The sequence below is a fragment of the Heteronotia binoei genome, chromosome 19 (genome assembly GCF_032191835.1).
Source record: "Heteronotia binoei isolate CCM8104 ecotype False Entrance Well chromosome 19, APGP_CSIRO_Hbin_v1, whole genome shotgun sequence".
NCBI lineage: Eukaryota > Metazoa > Chordata > Lepidosauria > Squamata > Gekkonidae > Heteronotia > Heteronotia binoei.
The window spans coordinates 4387839-4401266 of NC_083241.1; the positions used below are offsets into that span (position 1 = coordinate 4387839).

The 13428-nt window shown below is 47.7% G+C and overlaps 1 protein-coding gene across 1 annotated transcript in view; it reads left to right on the forward strand.

Moving 5' to 3' along the window:
- MEGF11 (multiple EGF like domains 11) overlaps nucleotides 1-13428 on the forward strand; it is a 495160-nt gene that overhangs the window by 76421 nt on the left and 405311 nt on the right. Inside the window, 1 exon segment of the mRNA XM_060260232.1 lies at nucleotides 5241-5333. Within this exon segment, the coding sequence (XP_060116215.1) occupies nucleotides 5241-5333 (93 nt within the window).

A 13428-nucleotide genomic window follows, 5' to 3' on the forward strand; every position in this document is an offset into this window, starting at 1 on the left:
TGGTAAACCACCTCTGCTTCTCACTTGTCTGGAAAGCCCCTTGCTGGGGTCACTATAAGTCTCAGATGCAGGCCTTGAATTCGGCAGGAGCTCACAGGAGCACAGCTCCTGAACCTTTCTGACAGTTCCCCTTCCTCTTCCCCACCTTGTTCAACGAATAGTAGGTGCAGCTGCATAACAATCCCTGGATGAGCTCCACCATCTATTTTTCTACAAAACGACTCCTGCTTGGATGGGAGACCATCAAGGAAGACTCTGCAAAGGCAGGCAATCAGATCTCTACCTCTGCTTCTCACTCACCTTGAAAACCCCTTGCTGGGATCACTGTAAGTTTTGGATGGGACATGTGAGACCACCAAGGTAGAATCTGCAGAGGAAGGCAGTGGCCAACTGCTTTTCACTTGCTGTGGAAGTTCCTTGCTGGGAGACCACCAAGTCTGACTCTGCAGAGGAAGGCAATAGCAAACCACCTCTCATTTTCACTTGCCTCGGAAGCCCCTTTCTGGAGTCAGTTGCAGCTTGATGTCACTTAATGTTATGAACTCCACAAGCCTATTCTAAGAATTACTGAGAAAATTTGCACAGAAGAACTCTGAAAAGTGCTCCATTGATGCGGTATTGTGTTGTGGCTGCCTAAGACTTCTCCTTTGTCGAACTCCAGTTCTCTAGGAAGCTGTTTTGGTTATATTAGCAAACATGAGGGGGTCAGAGTGGGAAAGAAAGCCTTGGCAGTGGATTAAATGCATAGGTACATTTTACAGGGAAGTTGGTGGTACAAACTGCATTTGAGCCAGTGACTGCAGCTATTAAAGACAGGAAGCAATAAATAATGGTTGGAACTTAGATAAGCCAACTTAATAAATATCCAGAGAATCTCCATCACTTTGGCCCTTCCTCCCCACCCACCCCCTTCCTTAATTCCCTGCTCAGGAACAGTTAGCGGTGTGACCTTGACTGTGACCCATATCTCCTGCTAAATGCATCTGTTACCAAGCCGGCATTTTTGGCAAGACTTTGATGTAGGTCACTTTATTACCGGGCTGAATCCAACTCCATACTGATCTGCTACTCATGCCAAGAATGCTAATAATAAACTAATCAATGAGATGCCGGATTGTTCGGGAGCAGTGGCTCAGAGAGCGAAAAGGGGGAGGGGACTGCAGATGTGGAAAAAAAGACCCAGCTGAGCGGCCAGGGCTCCTACCCTGGGAGATGTTGTGTTACCTTAATTTGCTTGCGCGCCAAAATTGTCTTTATTCCAGGGGGGCTTTAGTAGTGTAGGGAAGAGGGCAGAGCATGGTCTGGTCTTTATTTTTGCTTGACCTTTTGGTGCAAGTAATTTTTATACTTCCATTAACCAGCGAGATCGTTTGCAAAAAGTACATTCGGAAGAGCGCCGTGGGGAGTGCTGTATCCTATTATGTGGAATGTTAATAGAATGAAAAATTAATTAAATACTAAAGATTGCAGCACGGCGCCTTCTCTCTTACCTCTTTCTCATTTCGGGGAACAGATCTAGAAATCTGCGCAAGCCGCAGCTGCGCTTCCAAAGAGGGCACTTAAATTGGTTTCCGGTATTGTAGATTTGATTTATTGCATCCAGAGCTATAGTGCTGGGACCAACTTGGGAGCGCAATGATTTTTTTTAAAGGGATGTACAAGCAAAGTGTTTTACAATTTTAGCTCATTCACCTTATGAGCTGTTTGAAACAAGCCGGGTTGACCTGCCCCCACACTCTGCTCACAGTATCACAAAAGCGACATTTTGAATTCTGGTCGTGTCAGTCTGAAGCAATTGAACGGCATAATAGTAACATAATAATAAATAAGAAAACTTTGTTGCTCTTAAAGGGGCTACCAGACTCCAGCTCTGTTCTATTTTGAACTCTGATTCCTCTTCAGCCAGTTTGGTGTAGTGGTTAAGTGCATGGACTCTTATCTGGGAGAACCAGGTTTGATTCCACTCCTCCAGTTGCAACTGCTGGAATGGCCCTGGGTCAGCCACAGCTCTCATAGGAGTTGTCCTTGAAAAGGCAGCTGTTGTAAAAGCTCTCTCAGCCCCACCCACATCACAGGGTGTTTGTTGTGGGGGTTGGGCAAGGTAAAGGAGATTGTGAGCCGCTCTGAGACTGAGCTCTGACAGCAGCTGCCCTTTCAAGGACAACTCTGCGAGAGCTATGACTGACCCAAGGCCATGCCAGCAGCTGCAAGTGGAGGAGTGGGGAATCAAACCCGGTTCTCCCAGATAAGAGAGCTCTGGCTGACCCAAGGCCATTCCAGCAGCTGCAAGTGGAGGAGTGGGGAATCAAACCCGGTTCTCCCAGATAAGAGAGCTCTGGCTGACCCAAGGCCATTCCAGCAGCTGCAAGTGGGGGAGTGGGGAATCAAACCCGGTTCTCCCAGATAAGAGAGCTCTGGCTGACCCAAGGCCATTCCAGCAGCTGCAAGTGGAGGAGTGGGGAATCAAACCCGGTTCTCCCAGATAAGAGAGCTCTGGCTGACCCAAGGCCATTCCAGCAGCTGCAACTGAAGGAGTGGGGAATCAAACCCGGTTCTCCCAGATAAGAGAGCTCTGGCTGACCCAAGGCCATCCCAGCAGCTGCAACTGAAGGAGTGGGGAATCAAACCCGGTTCTCCCAGATAAGAGAGCTATGGCTGACCCAAGGTCATTCCAGCAGCTGCAAGTGGAGGAGTGGGGAATCAAACCCGGTTCTCCCAGATAAGAGAGCTATGGCTGACCCAAGGTCATTCCAGCAGCTGCAAGTGGAGGAGTGGGGAATCAAACCCGGTTCTCCCAGATAAGAGTCCACACTCTTAACCACTACACCAAACTGGAACAAGAGACTTCATTTGCAACCCCTTGCAGATTAGGCTGGGGCCAGTTTTCAGCTAGGATCCCCCTTCCCCGATCTTTGTGAGGCGCCAGTTCCACCAGGTGGGAGGAACTAATTAAAAACACTGCAGTGTGGTGGAGGCTGAGCAGGTAACCACTACACCAAACTGGAACAAGAGACTTCATTTGCAACCCCTTGCAGATTAGGCTGGGGCCAGTTTTCAGCTAGGATCCCCCTTCCCCGATCTTTGTGAGGCGCCAGTTCCACCAGGTGGGAGGAACTAATTAAAAACACTGCAGTGTGGTGGAGGCTGAGCAGGTAACCTTAAGTGGGAAGGTAAGAACTGGTGCTGATGGAAAGGGCAGTCAAGCCACAGCCCGCTTATGGTGAACCCTTCTGGGGTTTCCAAGGCAAGAGCTGTTCAGAGTCAGACGTGGTTTGCCGTTGCCTGCCTCTGCATAGTGACCTGGGATTGCCTTTAGTGGTCTCCCATCTAAATACTAACCAGGGTTAGTAAATTTCTGGAGAAGTCCATTAAAATATATGTGGGGCATGTTTCAGTATAAATTTTATTAGCTTATTGTTCTTAATCTTAGACTGTCTGGACCAGGTAGCAATAGGAGTCGGATAGGACCTTAAGTGCCATCATCTGTTTTGTGTGGGAGCTCTCCAAGGTCCTGCAGAATTAGAGTGCAGTATTGCAGTCCTAAGCTCTGCTCACGACCTGAGTTCGATCACCCGGTGGAAGCTGGGTTTTCAGGTAGCCGGCTCGAGGTTGACTCAGCCTTCCATCCTTCTGAGGTCTGTAAAATGAACCCCCAGCTTGCTGGGGGAGAAGTGTAGATGACTGGGGAAGGCAATGGCAAACCACCCCGAAAAAGGTCTGCCGTGAAAATGTCATGATGCGACGCCACCCCAGAGTCGGAAACGACTGGTGCTTGCACGGGGGACCTTTCCTTTTCCTGCTGGACTAAGTCTTGCTCCCTGGAATCCAGCATCTGTTTCCCAGTATCCGTTGATGTTGTCTGGCTTCAACTGAGCCCCGTTCTGGCCTAGCCAAGAGAGCGCTGTCTTGGGTCAAACATTCCTAGGGGCTCACAAAGTGCTTGAGGAATTAAGGGGGGAAATCCAGCTCTTTGTTTTCTACAATCTGCATGTCATTTTGTCACACATTGTTTACATGTTTGGGTGTCTTAAAAAACAAATGCTATGATGTAGTATAAAAGGTCTATTTATTTACTTACTTCATGGATATCCCCTTTTCTCCCCAATGGGAACCCAACACTCCTTCTATGCTTCTCCTCTCCTCCATTGTTATCCTCACAACAACCCTGTGAGGTAGCTTAGGCTGAGAGCATGCGACTGGCCCAAGGTCTCCCAGCAAGCTTTCGAGGCAGAGCAGGGATTTGAACCTGAGTCTCCAAGATCCTAGTCCAACACTTTAATGCAGGGGTGTCCAGTCAGGCCCCCGAGCAGTTGGCTGTCCCCTGCTTCCTTCTCTCTCTCTCTTGCTTCCTTCTGCATTATAGCTTGCTTTGCCAGGCTCTCTCAATCACACAGCAGAGCTCAATAGCACAGGAGCTACAGAGCAAAACCTCTATTTTCTCCATTGGCTGAGGCTGCTCCCTTGGGGAGGAAGGGGGGGGGGAGGCAGAACTTGCTTTGCTAGACTCTCTCAATCACACAACAGAACTACTGAGCCAAGCCTCTCGTTCTTCTGTTGGCTGAAGATCCTCCCCATCCTGGTCCCCTAGGGAAGGAGGGAAAGAGCCAGTTGGCCAGCAAGGGGAAACCCCGCATCCACATGTGACGTGCTGACATCGCACAGAAGTGATGTCATCAAGGCTGTGACAATCTGGTTTTTGGGGCAAAACTCTATGGTGTGAGAGTGGTTTTTCCATAGAGTTTTGTCCCCAAAGCAGGGTGTTACCACGCTACATCACTGATGTGATCACATCACTTCTGTGTGACATCATCTCATTGTGAAAACTTCCCCCCACTCCCGGAAAGTCCCTCCTCCTCTCCTGGCAGCGCAGGCATCAGACAACCTTACCCTCTGTAGGTGGACAGATGTCCCAAAATCTACATAAGAATATACAAGGCACAAATAACACGCACACCTTCGTTGTCTCAATTTAATGTAACACAATATTGGTTTATCTACTTCCCTTGTGTCTCACCTTTTCTCTTTCCAAGGGGCCCCCAAAGCAGTTTATGTTGCCTCTCACAACAACCTTGTTAGGTAGGTTAGGCTGAGATCCTTACTCAAAGTCACCCAGCTAGCTTCCACTGCACAAATGGGGGGGGGGGGATTCAAAGCCAGGTCTCCCAGTTCCTAATCCAACACTCCAACTGTCGTACCACACTGGCTGTTGTAAATATATAAAAATATGTTTCTTTTTCCAGCTCTTTGTACCGAAGAATGTGTCCACGGAAGGTGCGTTTCCCCCGATACTTGTCACTGTGAACCAGGATGGGGTGGACCAGATTGCTCCAGTGGTGAGTAGAAAAAACACCCCCAAGTATTCTTGTTCCCCGCCTATGAAATGAGCTGGCTGTTTTCTGTACAACACAAGAGCTGTCAACCTGGAACTTCCCTTGCAGAAAGGAGAACAGCGTTCTTTAGGAAATCTATTGGTTAGCACACTACAGATCTACTTTAAAATGAGAACCGTTCCAAAGAAGGTGGCTGATTCATTTACATTTTGTTATGCGTAGGCGCTTCCTTTTTCTGCACAGTCAGCTTTTCTAGCATCATAGATGTAATTTAATTGTTTTGCTTGTGGTCCCACCGCTTTCCCATGCAGTGGAGCGTCTTCCGCAGAGATATTGGATTTGCCCATTAGTTGATGAATCCTACTTTCTGTGTAGGGGAGATGTGGTTTCTTTTCCCCAAACAGTGAACCTGTTGATACAGGGTTTTTTCCCAAATGAAATGAAAAATGTGGTCATGACAGTGTTGCAGATATCACCTGGCCACCCTCTCTAAAATTATTCTGGTTAAGCAGTGCTGGATCTCTTCTCTCCCTGCCCTCAAGCATTTTGTGAATTCTTTTCTCTGAGTAGACAAAGTCGCAGTTGGACTTTCGGCCAGTATTAATTGCAGAGATGAGCCAGTTCCAGACTTCTGCTGTCCTTCAGTACTGTTAAATTTTATATAGGAAGTGCACATTCTCAGGATCTCAACAATGAAGGGATAAACTCATTCCTGTGGGGTTTGTCTGTGTTTCTGCCAAGGTAACAAAGAGTCTGATGGCTCATTAAAGCACATTGTGTGTGTGTGTGTGTGGCAGACGCTTTGTGAGCCAGAGCACACTTCGTCAGGTATATAGTTTAATCTCTGTCAAGAGATCTCGAGGATCAGTTTTTGGCGGGCAGCTGTGTTGCTGTGCAGTAGTTGAACAAGATTCGAGACCAGTAGCACCTTCAAAATCATCTTGCATCTTGAGGAAAATAAATTCCTTGCCAGATTCGATTGAGATTGTCTGCAATCATTTTAGCAGCTAGCCTGGTCTGCTGGAAATTGGCGAAAGGTTTGCCAAAGGGCCATATTCTTTCCGGCCCTACAAGATCTCAAACAGAGGTCTTTGCCAGTGCCACTATCTGCAGTCTCTCTTTGACTGATGATTCCAGAGAATGAACTTGTATGGTCTTGATCCTCTGTGCAATGGCCCATTCAGGGACAGCCCTAGACTGTCTGGCATTGTAGGCAAGGCTCACACTGATAAAGTCCCTGACTCACATAAGGGGGCCCCTGATTTGATGCCCCCAGAAGGCTGGCACCCTAGGCAGTCACCTAGTTTACCTAGCGGTAGGGCCGGTCCTGATCCATTCCTTCCTTCCCCCCAACAGTTCTGCACTCTAATTGGTAGAGTCCTAGAGTTATCTATCACATGTTAAAATTCTTAACTTCTTAAAAATTCAAGAAGTAGCAAAGGCTAGTTGTTGGCTTTGCAATGCCTCACCCTGTTTGGGAATCTTTGCCCTTGTTCTTCTCTGTCATTTCTCTTCCTGGAAAGTATCTTTTAACCCTATAAAAAACTTTGTCCACCATTCTCTTTGTAGACCTGTTATTCTTGCATTCCACCTGCTAGTATAAAATGCTGTCAAGTCACAGCTGATTTATGGTGGCCCCAAAGGGTTCTCAAAGCAAGAGACCAACAGATGTGGTTTGCCATTGCCTGCTTCCATGTAGCAACCTTGGACTTCCTTGGGAGTCTCTCATCCAAGTACTAACTAGGACCAACAATGCTTAGCTTCAAGGATCTGATGAGATTAAGCTAGCCTGGGCCAGGTTAGGGTAATATCCCACCTACCCCTCTTAATGCACCTTAACTTGTAGATTTCAGTTTGTCTTTTTTTTTTGAAGAGCCATGTTTGGTCCATCCAGAGCCACATTTGGCTCTAGGGCTCTTGGTTGAAAATTGCTGGTCTCGAGCATATTAGTGACGCAGGAGGACTTCATGTATGGAACAGCAACAGATGTTTTACAACTTTCTAGTTGAAAGATGCAGGTATGTAGGATGTCCAGTGAAGCTCTTTCTCTATTGCAGAACTATTTGGGTCTATCTGGGAGTTTCTTTTCCCATGATGCAGTTTCTGATGCTGTGGGTGGGGAGTGGGTTCCAACCAGTTGCTGCTAACAGAAGGGTAACTTCTGCACTCTAAGGTTCAAGGCTCTTCCCGTCAGAGAAAGTTGGAAAGACCTGATCTCTTGTTAAAACAGTACCTGTGTTGGCAGAGTCAACTGAGGCTCCAGTTGTCTGGTCAACATCAGAGAGCTAAGCAACATCAGATGACATAGCTGTTATTCAACAAAATTACCTATACTATTACTGAAACGTTCCATCTTGATCAACCGATGCTAACTTGTTTTAAGGATATTATGTTGTTTTAAGGATATTACGTTTAGCCTCTTTGATGTTCCTTTTGTGTCTTGTTCTAATATTGATAATTTTATGACTGCCTTCATGATCTTATTGTATTTGTTTTTAACTTTTGAGCCACCTCGAGTCAGTCTCTAGAGAGGCGGCCTATACATTTTTTAAACAAGACAGATGCTAGCGCTATCTGAAAAGAGGCTACAGTTAATTAACTGAGTCCTTCCACGGCCACTCTTGACCATGGAGATTGTAGGAAGCAAGAGGAGGACGGACCATTACTGTCCATCTGTTGTGTAGATATGACATTTGTCCCAGTTGTTGTTCTCATGGTTGGGTCCTTCCATATGGGGTGCCATTTTGTTGTGCTTGGGGGATTCCAGAACGCATTGTTGCTGAGTAATAGCAAGAGGTGCAGCTAAACAAGTTCATAATGGTTATTTGGGTAGCTGCAGGAAGTTATGGAGGGCAAGGAATTGGGATTTCAAAGGGTGTGTGGGGGGGTGCAGAACACTATCCTATTCAGGAGTTCCTGAATGGTTATACTGGTCCAGAAAAAAGGAAGCATCTGGGAAGGCCTGTCTTGAATGGAGAAGGAATGAGAATATTTTGAGGATTAATGCTAGGGAACCAATTGCTTGTTCACCGAACTCCAGCCTTCACTGGCTCCGAATGAGTAGGCGGAGCTGAGATTCAGCATGGTGTTCTTCTGCAGCATGGTGTGCTTTTTATAAGGTATGTCTTATTCTTTGGAACTGGTTCCAGAGTGTGAAGAAGGGTGAGCTTTGGATGCACATCACTTTGGAATCACACAGAATATGTATCTTTGTCCCTCAAACAAAACATGCCCCGCAGGGGGATTTGGGTTCTTTCCTTGCTGATGTTTTTATGTGGTTGGATGGCACACTGTTTTTGATTTATGCACACCATTTAGGATGCATTTTTGCAGTTGGGAACAATGGGGTAACACTGCCAAATGTAACACAATAAACCGTCCTCAAATTTCGTTGGAGAAAGAGCTGTGAGCGCAAGGTGAAGCATAGCATGAGAGGTGAAGTTTGAGAGGAGAAACAGCTTACATACTTTGCCTCAGCTGATACAAACGAGCTGAGCTTGGACAATTCTTGAAGGTAGAGAAGGCATGTGAGGAAGAGAGGGCCCAGCTAGACATAGCTGAGAATATGGAACCCTGAGCTCTTGGTAAGATTCTCAGACCAGCATACGTCTCTCTCTCTCTCGGCTTGGCTTCGCGAACGAAGATTTAAGAAGGGTGCAATAGTCCACGTTTGCTGCAGGCTCGCTGGTGGCTGACAAGACCAATGTGGGACAGGCAGGTCCAGCCACAGCGGCTGCAGGGAAAAGTCTGATTTAGGGTTGGTCCTGTAGCAGTGCGATTCTTCCTCAATCTCCTTTTGTCCTCAAGACCAGCTATGCGTGCGTTCTCAAAGGAAGAGACAGCCTGGTGGATGGTGTGCCTCCATGCTTTGCGATCTGAGGCTAGGTCAGCCTCAGCATACGTAAGTATTGAACATAAGAACCTTCCTCTTACGAAGTTAGAGGCCATTTAGCCCAGAATGTTCTACTAGGAGTCTGCAAGAGGATGCCCGTAGGCACTGTGGTGCCTGCCAACACCTTTCCTGGTGCCCTGCAGGTGTTTTTAGAAAGTGGGCAAGACTTCTGATTGACCACCAGAGATACGATTGGCTGTGCAGATTTTTTTAAATGTCATTGCCATGGCAGCTGCCACCACAGCACAAGGATCTTTGTGGTGTGACAGAAGGCAAGCTGCAGCAGCCATTTTTGTGGTTGGCTCCACCTCCTGTGGCAGCCATTTTGTGGCCAAAGGTGTCCACAGGCTTAAAAAGGTTGGGGGCCCTTGTATTAGAAGGTCCTTCCTAGATCTGCTTCCGGGGTGCTTAAACGTCATGTGCCAGAGGTTGGATCTGAAACCTGCATGGCGGTGGTGGGTGGGTGGAATGCCAAAGGATGTTAATTTCCAAGACAGAAGGTCTTTCCTCTGGAAGCAGGCTCATAAGCATTAGAAAGGCTAAATGAAATAGAGTAGCTATTATTAGAAAAGCTTTTTAAAAGCCTTCACTAAAAATAATTATGAAATATTGCCTAGAAGCCATTTGCTCTGTCCCCTTTATTGTCGTCTTCAGTTCCCTGTCTTTTGGGTCTTTAGATGCTAATAAGTGTGGATTTAGAGACTCTGTCGTGGCCGTTTTGCAGGGGAAGCGCGTTTATTTATTTACTGCCTTTTTATCCTGCCCTCCCTCCAAGTCACTCAGGACGTTGTCTGCGATTTTGTCCTCTCCATTTTCTCCTCTCAACCATCCTGTGAGGTAAGTTGAGAGAGCTGTTTGCTTCTCCAGAGCATATCTTCCCTCAGAGAGCCACTCCTAGCTTTTTTCTGCCCCACTGGAGGAGGAGAACCCGAAAACAACTGACTTCATAGCAGAGAACTTGGCTTGCAGTTTTCTAATGCAGGGGTGTTGGACTCATTTTTTTTTATGAGGGCCAAATCTGACATAAATCAGACATCAGGCTGGGCCATGTCAGGCCAGGCCTTTTGTGTACTTATTTAAGATTAGGTAGCAGAGATATAAACTTTATAAAGGACGCAGACAAACACAATTAATGATTAAAAAAAAACAACTTGAAACATGCTTAAAATGTTAGCACTTGTTGGTCTTAAAGGTGCTTTCTTTGTATTTCTCCCATGGGATCCAGGGAACTGAGCAAAGGAAGCTCTGGCTCTTCCCTTCCTTCCCCAGGGGACCAGGAGGGGGAAGAGCCTCAGCCAATAGAAGGAAGAGAGGCTTGGCTCAGTAGCTCTGCAATTGATAGAGCCTGGCAAAGCAAGCTATCCCTTCCCCTCTTTCTCCCCAAGGGGGAGCCTCAGCCAATGGAGAAAATAGAGGTTTTTCTTTGTAACTCTGGTGCAACTGAGCTAGCCTTGCAAAGCAAGGAAGCAAGAGAGAGGGAGAAAGAAGCAAATGACAGGCAGTCACTCGGGGGCCTGATAGGAGCCTTTCAGGGACCTGATTCGGCCCCTGAGTCGCATATTTGACACCCCTGTTCTAACATTTTGATAGACTCCAGGACTTCATGGCAGCCATTTTCTGATTGGCCTTGGCCCTTCATGGCAGCCATTTTTGGTGTGGTGTCCACTTCTCAGCATTCTGAAAGTGCCCTCAGGTTGAACGAGATTGGGGACAAACACCCCCCCCCTTCAACTCTAACTCTTATACTGTTGTCTAACAAAAGTTTATTCAGAGGAAGAGTGAATGATAAGAACATAAGTTCTAGATTAGTATCCCTATACAGATATTTGGTATCATTCTTGTCTATATATATGGGTAGGAGGTGGGATCACCGTGTGGGGCCAGCCACATCCAGAGTGGCCGGGTCTCCTGCTGTTGCCACGTGCCTCTCTGCTCCCACTGCTTGGTGGAGCAGCAGGAGAAAATTTGGAGAGGAAACTAGTCATGCTAATGTTGTGATGTCACTTCCTGCACAAACCTGGAAATTACATCATCAGATCAGGGTGGCGCTCTACGGAGCACCACAAAACTTGAGCTTCAGGTGGAACCTAGAGCATTGCTTGCCACAGTGATGTCACTTCCGGGTTTGGACTGGAAGTGGTGTCATGACATTGGTGTGATGCTGCTTTCATTGTGCCTGCTCCCCCAGCATCTCATTGTGCCTGCTCCCCCAGCATTGTGCCTGCTCCCCCATGAGAGCCAGTTTGGTGTAGTGGTTAAGTGTGCGGACTCTTATCTGGGAGAACCTGGTTTGATTCCCCACTCCTCCACTTGCACCTGCTAGCATGGCCTAGGAGTGGGGTTTGATTCCCCACTCCTCCACTTGCACCTGCTGGAATGGCCTTGGGTCAGCCAGAGCTGTCTTATCTGGGAGAACCTGGTTTGATTCCCCACTCCTCCACTTGCACCTGCTGGAATGGCCTTGGGTCAGCCAGAGCTGTCTTATCTGGGAGAACCTGGTTTGATTCCCCACTCCTCCACTTGCACCTGCTGGAATGGCCTTGGGTCAGCCATAGCTCTCTTATCTGGGAGAACCAGGTTTGATTCCGCACTCCTCCATTTGCACCTGCTGGAATGTCCTTGGGTCAGCCATAGCTCTGGCAGAGGTTGTCCTTGAAAGGGCAGCTGCTGTGAGAGCCCTCTCTAGCCCCACCCACCTCACAGGGTGTCTGTTGTGGGGGAGGAAGGTAAAGGAGATTGTAAGCCGCTCTGAGACTCTTCGGAGTGGAGGACGGGATATAAATCCAATATCTTCTTCTTCATCATCATCTCCCTCCAGCACTCTGCTGACAACCCTAGCTCCATCCCCTCCACGTTCTCGATGTCCACATGTTTAGTAGGACATTTGTATGGGGGCAACATGGGTGACACAATTCCTTGTGCAGATGGTGTGCTGTAGGTGTAGAGGGAATGGCTGCAACTAAAAAGCCATCCCCTCCTTCCTTTGTGCACTCAGCTTTGGCTAAAACTCATCAAGTGACGTATGGAAGGGCTGTAATTTTGGATACAGTGATTGAAAAAAAATAATAAGGGGGTCTTTCCTGCGTTGAATATTCCAGCTTTTTAAAGTAATTGGGAATATTAAAGCGCTGACAATGATGGAGATAGGAACATTATTCATAACTTTTATTTCCGCACTGGGCAATGATCCAGTATGTTTCATTTATGAGATTTCTTTGGACTGCAGGGAGAGGCACGTTTGCCAGCTCCTAAATTAACTATTCCCTGGTAGGTCTTTACAAACGACACCCCAGGATTAGCCTTGAAATCTCGGCTTGCTTTTTATTAAATATAATGACAAGATTTGTTAGTCTTGGAGCGTTCATTGTCTTTGTGCTCCATTGATGATGGGAAGCAGAGCCACCGCTGATGAGTTCAGGGTGTGAGCCCCAGAGTGGCTGCGTGCAGCTAGATTGAGGGGAAGAAGAAGAAGAAATTGGATTTATACCCCACCCTTCACTCTGACTTTTAGTGTCTCAGAGCAGCTCCCAATCTCCTTTACCTTCTTCCCTCACGACAGACACCCTGTCAGGTAGGTGGGGTTGAGAGAACTCTCACAGAAGCTGTGCTTTCAAGGACAACTCTGCGAGAGCTCTGGCTGACCCAAGGCCATTCCAGCAGCTGCAAGTGGAGGAGTGGGGAATCAAACCCGGTTCTCCCAGACAAGAGAGCTCTGGCTAACCCAAGGCCATTCCAGCAGCTGCGAGTGGAGGAGTGGGGAATCAAACCCGATTCTCCAAGATAAGAGAGCTCTGGCTGACCCAAGGCCATTCTAGCAGGTGCAAGTGGAGGAGTGGGGAATCAAACCCGGTTCTCCCAGACAAGAGAGCTCTGGCTGACCCAAGGCCATTCCAGCAGGTGCAAGTGGAGGAGTGGGGAATCAAACCCGGTTCTCCCAGACAAGAGAGCTCTGGCTGACCCAAGGCCATTCCAGCAGGTGCAAGTGGAGGAGTGGGGAATCAAACCCGGTTCTCCCAGACAAGAGAGCTATGGCTGACTCAAGGCCATTCCAGCAGGTGCAAGTGGAGGAGCGGGGAATCAAACCCGGTTCTCCCAGATAAGAGAGCTCTGGCTGGCCCAAGGCCATTCCAGCAGGTGCAAGTGGCGGAGTGGGGAATCCAACCCGGTTCTCCCAGATAAGAGAGCTCTGGCTGACCCAAGGCCATT